This window comes from Saccostrea echinata, unplaced genomic scaffold, assembly GCF_033153115.1.
Source record: "Saccostrea echinata isolate AGI-Se365-2 ecotype Australia unplaced genomic scaffold, CSIRO_AGI_Sech_v1 ptg000052l, whole genome shotgun sequence".
Lineage (NCBI taxonomy): Eukaryota > Metazoa > Mollusca > Bivalvia > Ostreida > Ostreidae > Saccostrea > Saccostrea echinata.
In genome coordinates, this window is record NW_026889801.1 from 7,897,009 (window position 1) to 7,911,269 (window position 14,261).

Sequence of the window (14,261 nt, forward strand, 5' to 3'; positions counted from 1 at the left end):
GAAAGGAAGGTCCAAAATTTACCACCCTTTGGTTGTTCACGAAAAGAGGAAATTTTTAAGCGACGAACTATATAATCCTTGATTTCCAAAAAAGCCAGGTTGGTCTACCTGTCAAATTTCAGAGACTTATTTTTTTAACCATTAAACACACCATAAAGTAATTTAGTAGAGGTAAACATCGATGAAAACAATTTTGAGGAACTTAAACTGAAAAACTATTGTTTATCTTAGCTTTGAAAAAAAACCCCGCGTTTTTCAATTTAGATATTTTTTAATTTTGAAAAAAAAAAAAAAAAAAAAAAAAAAAAAAAAAAAAAAAAAAAAAAAAAACGTTCTACGTGTAGTTAGTTGCTAATATAATATTGATATTTTTTACGTTATATTTTTAAACGACTTGTTTTGAATTTTTAGCGGAAAATCACCATCCCCCCTCTTCTCCCTAAGTCACGTTTCTCATAGCGTCTTTCAGCTTTGGAACAAAAAGCAATGCTTTGAATCTACAAATACACATAAAAATCCATGCTGGAAATATCTTTTGCTTTTCATATGTTATTTACATTGTGCTTTATCACAAACTCAGAACTTTAAAGTCCATTTAAATGTAGATGTATAGACAACTTCTGAAATTTTAACCCCCCTTTTTTGAAACGCAGACCATTCGGGCTTCATGAACTATCGGTTACATATGCAGATATATTTAGTCTATCGAATCCATGAGGTACTCATTCGTTCATTCATGCCATGTTCATATATTCAAGATTAACTATTGACTACTTGTACGTTCTGTATTTAGTAAAGCTCATTTGTAAGGATTTTTTAATTTCATGTTCACGTGTCTCAATTCGTAGTCATATACTGTACATGCATTCAGTTTCATACATGTGTGTATGAATTCGACTTGAATTGAATATTATTTATTTATTTATTTAAAGTGAGCACACAATGGTGTATATACAAATCTCCAGAGATATTAATAGTATAGAAATATAGTTTGAAATTCTAAACAAGAGAGAGAATGGCGGTAATCCCCCTTCTCGATATTGTATGCATCCTTTTGTTGCTTCTGTGAATAAAATGGAAATTACATTTTAATCCATATATTAGCCCACAATGTATCCAATGTAATTTCTTCATCTATCTTAAAATTATTCAAGTGCCTGAATAATCATGTATAAGTGGTATCAAACGTTTTGTTTTTATTCGAGGAAATGCGAAGTGAAACCGTTAACAGTAAAAGAAGATAGACTAGTTTGCCGCAATGAGAAATTGTATATATTCAGTTAATTTTAGTAAACAATTGCAAGAAAACGGTATCAATAATATTTTTTTTAATAAAAGAAAGAAAGAAAAAAAAAATACTTGCATAATGAGGAGAAAGATCAGTAATCTGAATGTTACATTATGTAGGCAATTGTAACGGAAAAAGCAATGCGACATAAAATTTTTCAGATTAAAAAAATGCTGTGGTATGAATACAAATACAATTTACGTATGGAATTAAAGAAATTTAAGGGATAATTTTTCTTTCCTTTTTTTATGGAAGGGAGGGAGTTTAATGCAAATGCGCAAATAATAAAGGATAAAACTTTGTATTCATTAGGGAAACCACAATCCAAACCCCGAATCTCATTAAAAAAAAAAAAAAAAAAAAAAAAAAAAAACATCGGGATTTATCGCTCGTCATTTTGAGGCTTTATAATTAAGGTCAAATTTGACGTCAAGTTAGACGTTGAATGAAAATCACAAGAGTTATGTCCCCCGCTGTGTTGTACGTCTTTAAAGTGTTTTTAAAAAAGTATACAATAAATGTTTTTTTTTTTCTAAAATTTTAAAATTACGATTGAAATTTTGACTACATAATTGTCTCAGTCTACTTCCTTATCCCGTGGCAGAGGATTTGGAATCCTACCTTCATTACAGAAATCTCCAATCCAGCCAGCCGTACAACCAAGACAAGTTCCCTTTATTATATTACATCTTCTTTCCTGGCAGTGATGAGGACATATAAGATCACAGCTTTGTCCATAAAATCCACCTTTATGACAGCCTTGTAATACAAAACATAGGTTGTATATATACTATATAACTTGCACTTATTGATCTTAATGATTTATCTCGGAAATAAATTAAGATATTACCCATCACAATCACTTCACATAACTCAGTTATTACAATATTTTCGTAACTGTCAGGATATGATTCCCCATTTATTCTCTCGTTGTAAAATATAATGTAACGTCCATGATTGATGCAAATGTTGGTGATATCTAGGAGAGGTAATTCTGGTCCGTCCTTGTAACATAGATAACCACCCTGTATTTCTGTTGTGTTTGAAATGTATAAAGAAAACCCCGCCATCCTTCCTCTTTGTCTTTTAACTGAAACAAAAAGATAAAAATTACAAAGCATGTAAGTGTCTATACAGTCAGAAACATTCTGTAAGAAAAATCCCAAGGTATTTCTTATCTTGAGTTTGCGTTGAAATTCTGAGTATACAGAAGGAAATGAAAAAAAAAAGTGTTGTGACAAATATATATACAGCGCTAAACTTCGAAATCTCTAACACGGATATCTCGAATACCCAGGAAAAGTCGAAGTAAGGCCGCGGTCCTAACGAAATTTGCTCTATGAATAATTACAATAAACCCTCTACATGTATGTCGAACATAGTAATGTCGAATACCCCGGTTATCTCGATGTAAAACTGTGTACCCATTCATTAAAATCATTTGCGTTATGTCGAAGTCAGGATAATTTTCCGCTCTGATGATCAAGTCCGTTAGGTATACTCACAGTATATACTAAAATTAGCGGACGTTCTTGCGTATCGAAGCGTGTTAACAAACCTAGAGAAGAACACGCACCTGTTAAGTTGCAAGGTAGGCATGATTTTTGAAACAAAAGATGATGAATTAACGCAATTATCATTCACCATATCCAGTTGAATAAGTGTCAATTGTTTGCATTAAAATTGTATAAAATTGTAAGTAGAAATTTTAAGAACGCAGTCATATGTTCACACTTCCACACGCATGTAACATTTGTACCTTGTTTATAGTCCACAAGAGATATGATTATTTCCCGAAATGATAAATATTAAAAATTAAGTTACAAAACAATGTCATGTAGGTTTCGGAGTTTTATTTTTAAATAGTAAGGTTTGAAATTACACAGTTTAAAATACCTCTGTCATTGTAATCACTGATTGCTCGTTTCAAACGAGAATGTTCACTGGCATATAATTCAACAAACAAGAGATCCACAAGTCTTGACGGTCACCTGAGTACCACAGTCCATACATACATTTAACCTTAAGTAATATATTTTTTTTTTATTTCTTAAGGATGGATGACTACAATAGAGGCAGTTGAGGAGTCATCAGACGTAGAATCATGAATGCATCAGTGTAATATGTCCTCATACAGCACTAAAAGAAAACATGATCTCAAAAGGAAGAAACGCACCATGCATGATGTACACTGTAATATCACAGATAACTGCATACAGACGCCCGAGGAACCTAAAGGACATGGTAGTAAGAACCAGATTGGACAATCCATTACCTAACGGGGGCTTTAAATCTTGCTCTGACAGAAGATGTCTTCTGTGTAAGTACAGCTCTGACACAGACCGTTTTAACAGCCCCGTTACAGGCCGCAGCTACAAAATACTAGGGAATTTGTCCTGTCAAACAGACAACTGCATTTATCTCATCAGTTGCAAAGTTTGCTCCAAACAGTATGTTGGTGAAACAGGAGATCTCCGCAGGAGAGTCAATAATCACCGTTCTACCATTAGGACCAAAAAACTCAATGAACCCGTTGGGGAACATTTCAACCTTGAAGGTCACAAATGGAAGGACATGACAGTAGTGGTTATTGACCATAATCCAAGATGGACAGATGCGCAGAGAAAAGGCAAGGAAAAGTTCTGGATGCACAGGCTGAAGTCATTCGGCCCTAATGGTATTAACAAACTTAATGACTTCACCAGGATGAACGTGAACTAGACCCAATCCCGGATTGTAACAAACAAGTTAATTCTCTCTATATAGTGTAATCTTTACCGTTAATTCGTACTAGCAACAACCTACCCAAATATTTACAGCTTACATTTTTGTTTATTTCCTTTTTCCGATTTCCAAATTTATATTATATCCAAATTCATATTTCAAAATTGTCCATCCATATTATCTTTCTTTAATTTCTTTTTATCATGTAGAGTTAGGCTATTTTGAGAGAATAAGACAATGTACGATTTACTGTTGGTGGTAATTAATAATCGATAATTAATTCGTTCAATTATGTGAATCACACTTCACCAGAGTACACTCGATAGACCGGACGCACTTCATAGCGCTCCGGATTTCTTTGTTCACAACTGTTTATAAACTCCAAATTAAACATGTAACATTGTAAATATTTAGTGTTTGGTAGTTTAGTAGTAGTGCTAGTTTTTTTTTTTTTTTTTTTTTTTTTTTTTTTTTTTTTTTGGCTTCTCTATTTCCTTTGTTTTTATGACTTCTTAACTTTTTTCTTTGTCCTGAGGAATGGACAGGTCGTCCCGAAAATTTGACAATTATTATTGTTCGTGTCGTTGGTCATTTTTAGTGCTTTATATAAATATATTTACATTTCCAATGTCTTTGTCCGAGATAAAATTACAAATTGTAAAAATACTTTATTTCTACATAAATCTACTGGTTCATCGATAGGCGCGGTTAAAAAAAAATCACGTGCGGGGCGGGACAAATAGAGACAGAAGCGTGGCTATTAGCACGGGAATTTGCAGAATCAGGAGCATGTAAATATAAGGAATAACTGTCAGATTTTTTGGATTCATGACGATGATCAATCGATTGGCTTGCGTGATAATTTTATGCATAAACGCCTTCGGCGTTTATGCAAGTTATCACGCAAGCCACTCGATTGATCACATCATGAATCCAAAAAATAAGACAGTTATTCCTTAATTCCATCCGTGACCTTGTATCTACTTAGTAGATCCGACACTTAGGATATACAGTGTTGTTGGTTTTTAGTGCTTTATGCATACACACACACACACACACACACACACACACACACACACACATATATATATATATATATATATATATATATATATATATATATATATATATATATAGATAGATAGATAGATAGATAGATAGATAGATAGATATATATATATATATATATATATATATATATATATATATATATATATATATATATCCATGCGATCAATGTGGAATAATAAGGTTTAACGCTGCATGAAGTTAGGCGGTTAATTAGGTCATCGAATTGTAAATTTTGAATTGATTTCTTTTTTCTTTTTTTTTTTTCTTTTTTCTTTTTTTTTTTTTTTGAATAATAGTTTTTGAATAATAAATTTGCATTGGTGTCTCATTTCATTTAAAATGATTTTGTCAATTATTTCTTGCTCTTTGTTGTACAGTCTTTTTCAGAATTGCAAAAAAAAACTTTGCCATAACATTTTTTTTAAAAGATTACCCCTGGAGCATTTTCTGAAAAAAAAAAAATCATGTCATTAAGTGTTTGTTTGCAAATCAAGGTCAATTCTTTACTGAGGAACGGAAATTAATCTTGTCAAAACTTTTTTTTTTTCATTTCAGCAATAAAGACATAAGTTGTCATAATATATTTGATGTTTTTATTTTTTGTTTTAAACAAGAAACAATTGTAAAGAACGAGTGCACTTATGGGCCCCGGTAAAATGTGAAAAAATGAAGAATCAAATTAAGCATAATTTTTCATCTCAAATCATTAATTGATATCTAAATCATAAGATTCAACAAATTTCATTGCTGAAATTCATGAATATACAAAGAGCAAAGCCATACAATGTGGTAGGGGTCAGTCGACATTCGTGATTTTCTATAGTAAACCGTGGACAGTCATTCATTTCAAAGCTCTTGTTTACTGTCAGCCTAACGTTGTACAAACTTGTGCGAATGACAAAAAACGCATTATACATTTATAAAACTTGTGTGAAAGTAGGAAATTTGTACAAGATTAGGCTTGTACTTAAATCATTAAATATGTATGAAAAGTTCTTTCCTATAGCATGCGAGAGCTATTTACCTGTATGACCTTTGTTGAACCAACCCGTGGAATAAATTATTTAAAATACCGGAAGTCACGTGAATTCTACCCACTGTTCCAGGTAAACATTCCTCGAAGCTGCTCACTGGAAAAGATAGCCACGTTTTGTATCATTATATCGAAGTCGTGCCGCATAGAGAAGTTTTTATGTATTTGGTTTTAGGAACATGGAAGGGTTAGGAGAGTTTAAATGCCATCATACATAAAAGCGTCAAACATTTTTAACATTCATGCAAGACAATGGTACTGGTATTGAAAGCCACCTAAATACACTTTTTTTATTTTAAAATTTCAAGGAGCTAATGGTAATACTTATTGTATTATTTCAAATGCAAGCCTGCAAATTTCTTAGTTTCATCACTATGGCTACAGGCATCTATACACCTTCATTCGATTTTTTTTCTCAAGTAAAATAGCGCAAGTATCATTCCGCAAAGGCGCCCGTCAATGATCCACCATCAGATTGTTTAAGTGTCCGATTTAAGGTTTTACCAAACGTCAACATGCCCAAAAATTTATTTTTACAACAGCTCCAAAACTATGGGAGGTATAAAGTTAAAACTTTTACAGTTTATAAAAATATCATTGATTAACAGATAGAAAGTATCACTTGATAACAAATACTTAAAGAAAGTATTTAACAAGAAAAATTCTTTTTAAAAAATGCATATATTTTTAAAAAAATACACCTAATTAATTCCGTACTTTTAGTGAAACCCATCATTGCAGAAACAATATGATTGCGCCCATGACAAAAGGGCCTTATGGCAATTTTGCTAAAACAGAGAAATAACGTCATAAAGATATGACGTTGCAGACGGTGAGCGTCGATGCAGATTTTTTATCCACGTGTTTTACGTTTTTACACGTCTAACTCACTTTTGTCGTTGTTCTCAACATTGAAATAATTATTTATTTTCATTTATATCTTTAATTCACGTCTTGATCTTTTAGTCCACTGATATTAATTAAAATATATTGAATTTTATTCGAGACCCGTTTCTTTACTACATGTTATTGTAGCTTTATACGTCTCTGATCTGGGCTATGCATTTCCTATACATGTATATAAGCTTCAGACAAGGTGATTTTCTAGATAATTAAATATGGATGAACGAATGCGATTTTGATAAAAAGACAAAATTGAAGTTATTTGTTAGACACGGGTATATTATCAAAATTTTGCAGAGGAAATCGTTTTCCTGTATAAGATCCGCCCCACCATTCTCAACACATCGATCATGTAAACATTGAAGCATTGGTACATCGTGCATAAATTTTTGTTGTAAAATGCTTTAATTGCCAAAAATTTGAAACTGATCACACTTCTTCCAACAGAAAAGAAAAGTATTCTTGTAAGCTTTCACAAATCTAGCAAAAGTACGAACGTGATATTATTTTTAAGAACTATAAATAAAAACAAGAGAGGTAACTCTGAAAAGCGAGATACTAGAGAGGTACCAGATAGGGACTTTCTCTTCTTTTTTTTAACACCATTCAAAATCAACATAATCATACAAATTTGCTCCCGTAGGTATATACGTAGTATAAAAAATATTTTTTTTAAAAATCTACTTATCATCAGAAAAAAAAAAAAACGTTTTAATTGTAAGTATTATATTTATATTTTCTTTAAAAGTATTTTTGAAAGCTCATGGAACTAGCTGCTGTCAAAGTGAAAGAGAAAAAAAATATATAGAATAAGAAATATATGCTACATTGAACCAGACTTTCATTTTTTTTTTTTTTTTTTTTTTTTTTTTTTTTTGATTCTGTTACATGTGCATCTATTTATTTTAACATGAAATTATTTTTTTTAAAATAACTTGAATTTTAATCTTTTTTTTCCAGCAATAATAATCATAAATTTAAATAAAATAAAATGAAATTTAAAAAAATTTTCGTCTTACTTTTGTTGTTGCCACTTCCAATGTAAGTACTTGAAAACAAACAAACACTACCGAATGAAATAAAATTATTCTAATTGTTCTACCTTAAAAAAAAGTTTACATGTATGTATACCTGATGTGTGTGTGAGAGACGGAGAGAGAGAGAGAGAAAGATGTTACATTAAATCAAGTTTATTAATACAATGTGAAATGTGAAACTTTAATGAAAAGGCGAATTTTCAAAAATACAACAATATCGTATTATGAAAACAAATCTCTACCTCTTTTTTTCTTTTGCTGTCTATTTATTTTCAGTAACTCGAAAATATAACATTTGGGTACTCGTGCTGTGCATAAAAAAGTTCAAAGGTTTTAGCTTTATCTGCAGTTATAGTCACTTAAAAGTCAAATGTATGTAATCCTTGTCATTCATAGAATCTCAGCATTGCATGTCATTACAGTTCTATTATTAATCTAAAACTCGTTTTCTTATTGAAATAATAATCTCAGTTATCGGTTTAGTATGATATAACTTAACTTGCCGTTGAATTATATAAACGGGCTGATTTTGTTATATGGATTTATTGAAATAAAATCTTGTTAAGATCAAATTGTATTTAAACATGCATTGTGCAAATTAAATTAAATGCTAAAAATATACTGCACAAAAGACTAAGAATATGTTTGCAAGTTTTTATTTTTGTGGCAGTGCAGGAGACCGGGGAAGAGGGCTAGTGTCATTTTATATTACCGGAACCTAACTACTTTACAGTGTATCTGTAAAGCTTTACAAGGATAAGCATATCCAAAGCTCTGGCATGGGGCCAGAATGGGATTTTTATATTGTAAAACTTCATATACAATAACATTTGAAAACAACAACATTAGAATTTCAACGATAAAGAAGCCACGAGAAATGGGGGGGGGGGGGGGGTTCTACACACACCATCACATAACAATATTTACATGTACCTAAATGTGTGCCACATCATAAAAATTTGTCATTTAAAAACTCAGCCAGTCAAGGAATATTATGAACCAGTCGCATTTAACTGACTGGATATATAAAACTTTCAATTAATTTTTACACCCCCCCCCCCCAGCCGAAAAAATTCTAATAATTAATCTGCATGTCATTGATTCATAACGACAACATATATATAATTATTTATGATTTATTTCTTAGAAAAATCTATTTGATATTTATTTAAAAAAATGACATATTGATTTCATTCAAAGTTCGGATAAAATTTGTTGAAATGATAATAAAATACCCGATATCTATTAATACCCAGTGTTTACATGTTCTTCTAAAACCATTTAATTTTACAAAATCAAACAAAATCGTTATTCTAGGACGCATTTTTTCTCATGATTAACTAGATTTGATAGCAGTTAAGTTTCCAGTTCCAGGCATGTGGAGCTCATGATCGCTGTTTGTTTTGAAAATGACCCTGGTCATATACATGTACGTAAGGAGAGAGTTCAAGGTGCAAAAATAAATTGAAGAATTATTTCAATATTAGTTCAAACCTAACAAAATGACGTATTTGGGGGTTATGGGGTTGGTGGTGGGAAGGCATCCCCCTGCACACCTAAAATGTAGGAAGATTTTAAAAATACGACAACCCTCGTATGCTATTAAACTCATGTTAACTACAAGTACATGTATTGCATGTTTCTGTCATTTAACTTTTAACCCCCACCCCACCCCCACACACAATCCAACCACTGGTCATCCTGGATCTGTTCCTTTTATCTTAAATGCTTGTGAATTATAATCCATCCATTTGTTTATAATTTATCAACCTGCTTACTTAAAATTAATTATTCAAAAATTTTCCTTGCTGTGACTGAAAAAATGTGTATCATTTCAATTTAAAAAAAGAAGTTTTGTTACCACATGCGGGCAGAGGTCCTTCTGATTTTTTGTTTGAAAATTTTTTTATTGAATATTGCTTAACATGCAGTGTATCAACTTAATGTCCTGAAATTGTTGTGCAACGTATAGGATAACTCACTACATTTCACAAATTTTCTGTCTAATTAAAAAAAAAAAAATTCACTACCCAGCAGCATCTATTTTATTGTTGTTCCCGAGAATTTTTTTGAAATATTTTTTAACTTCACATTTTGAAAGCGATATCGTTTATACTGAATTCAACCCCCCCCTTTCCCCCCAAAAATGACATCTTGTCCTACCGAGAGCCATACTTAAAATGAGATGATTTTCGAATGAATTCTACAGGTTTCTCAAACGATAATTACACGAGATAAATACTTTGGTTTTGAGAGAATAAATTGATATTGAACAGAAGCCGCTTGCTTCTCGGGTTTTCCTGACATTCCAGCATAGTAAAATGTTGTTAACAAACAAACGAACAAACACTCATAATTCTATATACCGCTGCATGATGGATAATAGTTAATACAACTATTTATTATCATATTATACAATTATTAAAAGAGACAATGACTCAAAAAATGTTTCTGGAAATGCTCAATAACATACATTTATTACTAGTAACATTACAATGCAAAGTGAAAGTCATGTTCACTCTGAAAACTTTTGACGTTGATGCGAAAGTAACATGACGTCATTGTTTACCTGTTAAAGTATCATTGATATAAATGAAGAAAAAAACCTACTTAGAGTTGACGTAGGGTCATAAAAATTCAGATTTGGCAACTTCTAACCTTGCTCTATTAATATCCATTGAAAACTTAAAATGTGTAAAAATTGCCATAAGGCCCTTTTCCCATGGGCGCAATCATATATGTTTTTCAATGAAAGGCAAGTTGGACTTCGATAGTCTCTGGAAAGTTGTTTTCCCTGTTTATTTTGTCCAAATATTAAGATTTGAAACCGAAAGTACATTGCAAATGGCGAATTTTATAGGGTACTTGTCTTTATACATGTCATGCTTTCAATAATAGCCTTTCAGAGACCATTCACGTCCAACTTGCCCTTCATTGATAGACATATATTATTTCTTCAATGATGGTTTTCACTAAAAGTACAGAATTAAGCAGGTGCATTTTTTTTTAAATATGCTAATTTTTTGAAATTGTTTTTTCTCAAAAAATATATTTTTTAAATATTTGTTTTTAAGTGATACTTTGTATCTGTTAATCAATGATATATTTATAAACTGTAAAAGTTTTAACTTCATACCTCACATAGTTTTGGAGCTGTTGTAAAAATACATTTTTGGGCATGTTGACCTTTGGTAAAACCTTAAATGTCTCCTCCTCTTGATTTAAAGAAACGAAACTCAAAATAGGTTCGGTACGACTTTTTCGGATTTGGGGTAGCCATAGGCTTTTAAAAAAAATCTTCATTTGTTTTAAATCCATGCTGATTTAGGTGATGTTTTAACGTGATTTTAATTAGAAATATCCACTTGTGTTTAACTATTACCAAAAAAGAACAATTTGGTAATATATTCTTAAGTAAAAGAGCACTGAAAAAGGGCCCATTAAGCATTGCTTAAGTGCACTTGTCCTTTGAAACATTGAAATTCGCAAAGCTACCAATCGAAACTACTCGGCCTTTCCGACAAGCGGAAAAACAACCTTCAAATTGTAACGTAGGCGCCCATGACAGCCCCCCTTTTCATAAACTGAAATAAATGAAGGTAGACCTTTTATTTGTAGGGTATGGAGCTCAACTTCATGAATACGCGTATAAAGATATTACCAAAAATATACTACAGGAGTGACTTTTAACTCTGTCTTTCCAATGCTCTAATAAATAGGAAGCGACTCTATCTTGTATAAATTTTTAACATCCAGTGATGTTATATCCATTCGAGATTGTTTTTCCTACCTCTGACAGAAAGACCCGAGATTTTGCGATCGGAGCAAATGGAGGCAAATACACAGAGCGACATCAGAACAACAACAACAACAACAAAAAACTTTTTATGGTCATTGCATGTACTGCCTTTTTAAAGTATAATAATGTAGGCCTCGTAACTATGAATGTTTTTTTTTTTTAATTTGATGAGTCATTCTCTATCAAGAGTTGTCGTTCCCGCTACGCTCCCACACACGTGAGCGTAGTGGAAGACAACTCTGGTTAGAGAATGTTGATGAATAGTGGCATTAACTACTAAAGCCTATTAGGATTAATCTATGGAGAAAAAAAATTGAAAGGCGTTATAATGCGTAATAAAAGGCGAAGTAAAGCGAAAAAAGGCATAATAACCCTAAAAAAGGGTTATTACTCCTTTCTAAAAGGCATTATTACGCCTTTCAAAAAGGCGTTATTACACCTTTTCAAAAAGCAATATTCTGCCTTTCTAAAAGGCGTTATTACGCCTTTCAAAAGGCGTTATTATGCCTTTTATTTTTCAATACATTCAATAGATGACTAACTTAGCCCACCCCTGGGGGCTGCTGAAATCCTACTCTCCGGACATTAATTTCTCAATTAAATATAGGGCTAATTTCTCCAAAAAAAAAAAAAAAAAAAAAAAAAAAAAAAAAAAAAAAAAAAAAAATTAATAAAAATAATTAAAACATTGTAATTAGATTTCCAGGAATATTTTTTTTATATGTGTAATATATTTTCACTGATAAACCAACGTAGTCCTTCTCTGATGCCAGACACCTCTACCGAGGGTCATGGATTTCACAAATTTGCATGGTTGAAGGCTATTTGCTTATTATACCCATGCAAATAGTTTGCCTGCTTTTCTTCCAAGAGGAGAGGAAAACATTTTCAACTTTGACATAAATTTTTAATACATGGCCAGCAAAGCCCCAAGCTGCATCTGCCTATATCCTGGGTTTTCACAAGTAGAGTGTTGAATTCTCGTAATACGCATGCATATAGAAAATACTTTTAGATATTGCATAAAAAAGATAACTTTGATTCAATCTTTCATATATGTATTATTTAGAGAACGAGACGGGTTCTGTATCGTAGATACAAATTTGGGGGTGGACGAATGCGTAGCACGGGTCTTCGCCCCCAAATTTGTATCTACGATACAGAACCTGTTGAGTTCTCTAAATGTTTTGTGACACGATCGATAAAAAAAAAAATAAACACCAACCACTTGCTGTGCAGCATCCAAACTTCTGGCAGAGTTCGTTTATATATATTTCCACGGACAACGTAAGAGTTAGTCAGATTAGTTTTGACAACGGGGTAGACGTAATAGACTTCAAGTCAGTCTTAATTAATAACCTTGTTGTAGATGGAAAGTGATCCTTATTTATTTCAGGGGTTTTAAAATCTCAGTTTCACTAGATATACATACAGGCGATTCAGACAGTTGTTCTTCGATGGTCTTTGATGTCACGGAGTTTTATTTTCTGAGTGAAACGCGACATTAAAAACGAAGTGAAAATGATATGCGGAAGTCGCCAGCAATAAGAATTTAAGATGAAATATAAAAAAAAGCTAAAAAATGGACTTGAATGAGTTTGCACGGGAAGAGTTGAAAAGGGGTGGTGGTGCGATTTTCACCTAAAGTATGCAGCATCCGTGAACCCATTGACATTACTATTTTGAAGGGAGGGAAAGCATCAGGTTTTTAGGAATTTATCCAACATAGGATGTTTTCCATAATTGCGATTTTTTCTTTTCGTTTGGATCGAAATAACGTGTAGATTCTGTGTCGAATATTTTTTTTTTTTAAAGTGATTGAGAAATTTTGATATTTAACATTCTTAGGGAAATACTTGTCCAAAATTTATAATAGGAAAAAAAAATCAGCATTTACTATTTGTACGTGCTTTTGACAAATTAAATCAGATTTATTTTTAGACCGTGCTGTATTTTAGATACAGATCAGTTGGCTAATACAAGACAGTATATAGGGCTACTACAGAAAGGAAAGTAGCTCCGTCCACCGTAGTCCCGTTCTGTATTGCTAATACAGAACAACAAACTTCAAAGAAAAACACCGCTATCGTGTCTCAATTATTCATATAAAATAACGCCTTTCCATTTTTGGATATAACCTTTCAAACAGGCTGCTAGTGCGAGGAGGGGGGAGAGATGCTAATTATGTATAGCCGAGAATATCACGCCTTCCTGGAAGTTCAAGCAGGAAAGAGAATTGTACTAAGAACGCACCTAATTTACCAACGACTCGTACAATGAAAATACCGTCCGCTCAACGACACATACAGTAAATATTGAACGACGGATACAGTCGAATATTTTGATTAAAGCAGTAAAATTAAAGATAATCTAATCAAAAGTAGGGATAAATTACGTTTAAATACC

The 14,261-nt window shown here is 32.1% G+C and overlaps 1 protein-coding gene across 1 annotated transcript in view; it reads right to left on the minus strand.

The window, feature by feature from the left end:
- Positions 1-14,261, minus strand: part of LOC133204320 (multiple epidermal growth factor-like domains protein 10) — a 609,956-nt gene that overhangs the window by 587,185 nt on the left and 8,510 nt on the right. Inside the window, exons 2-3 of the mRNA XM_061340045.1 lie at positions 2,139-2,378; positions 1,910-2,047 (exon numbers count right to left, since the gene is read on the minus strand). Coding sequence (XP_061196029.1) covers positions 1,910-2,047; positions 2,139-2,378 — 378 coding nt within the window. The remainder of the gene's footprint in view (positions 1-1,909; positions 2,048-2,138; positions 2,379-14,261) is intronic.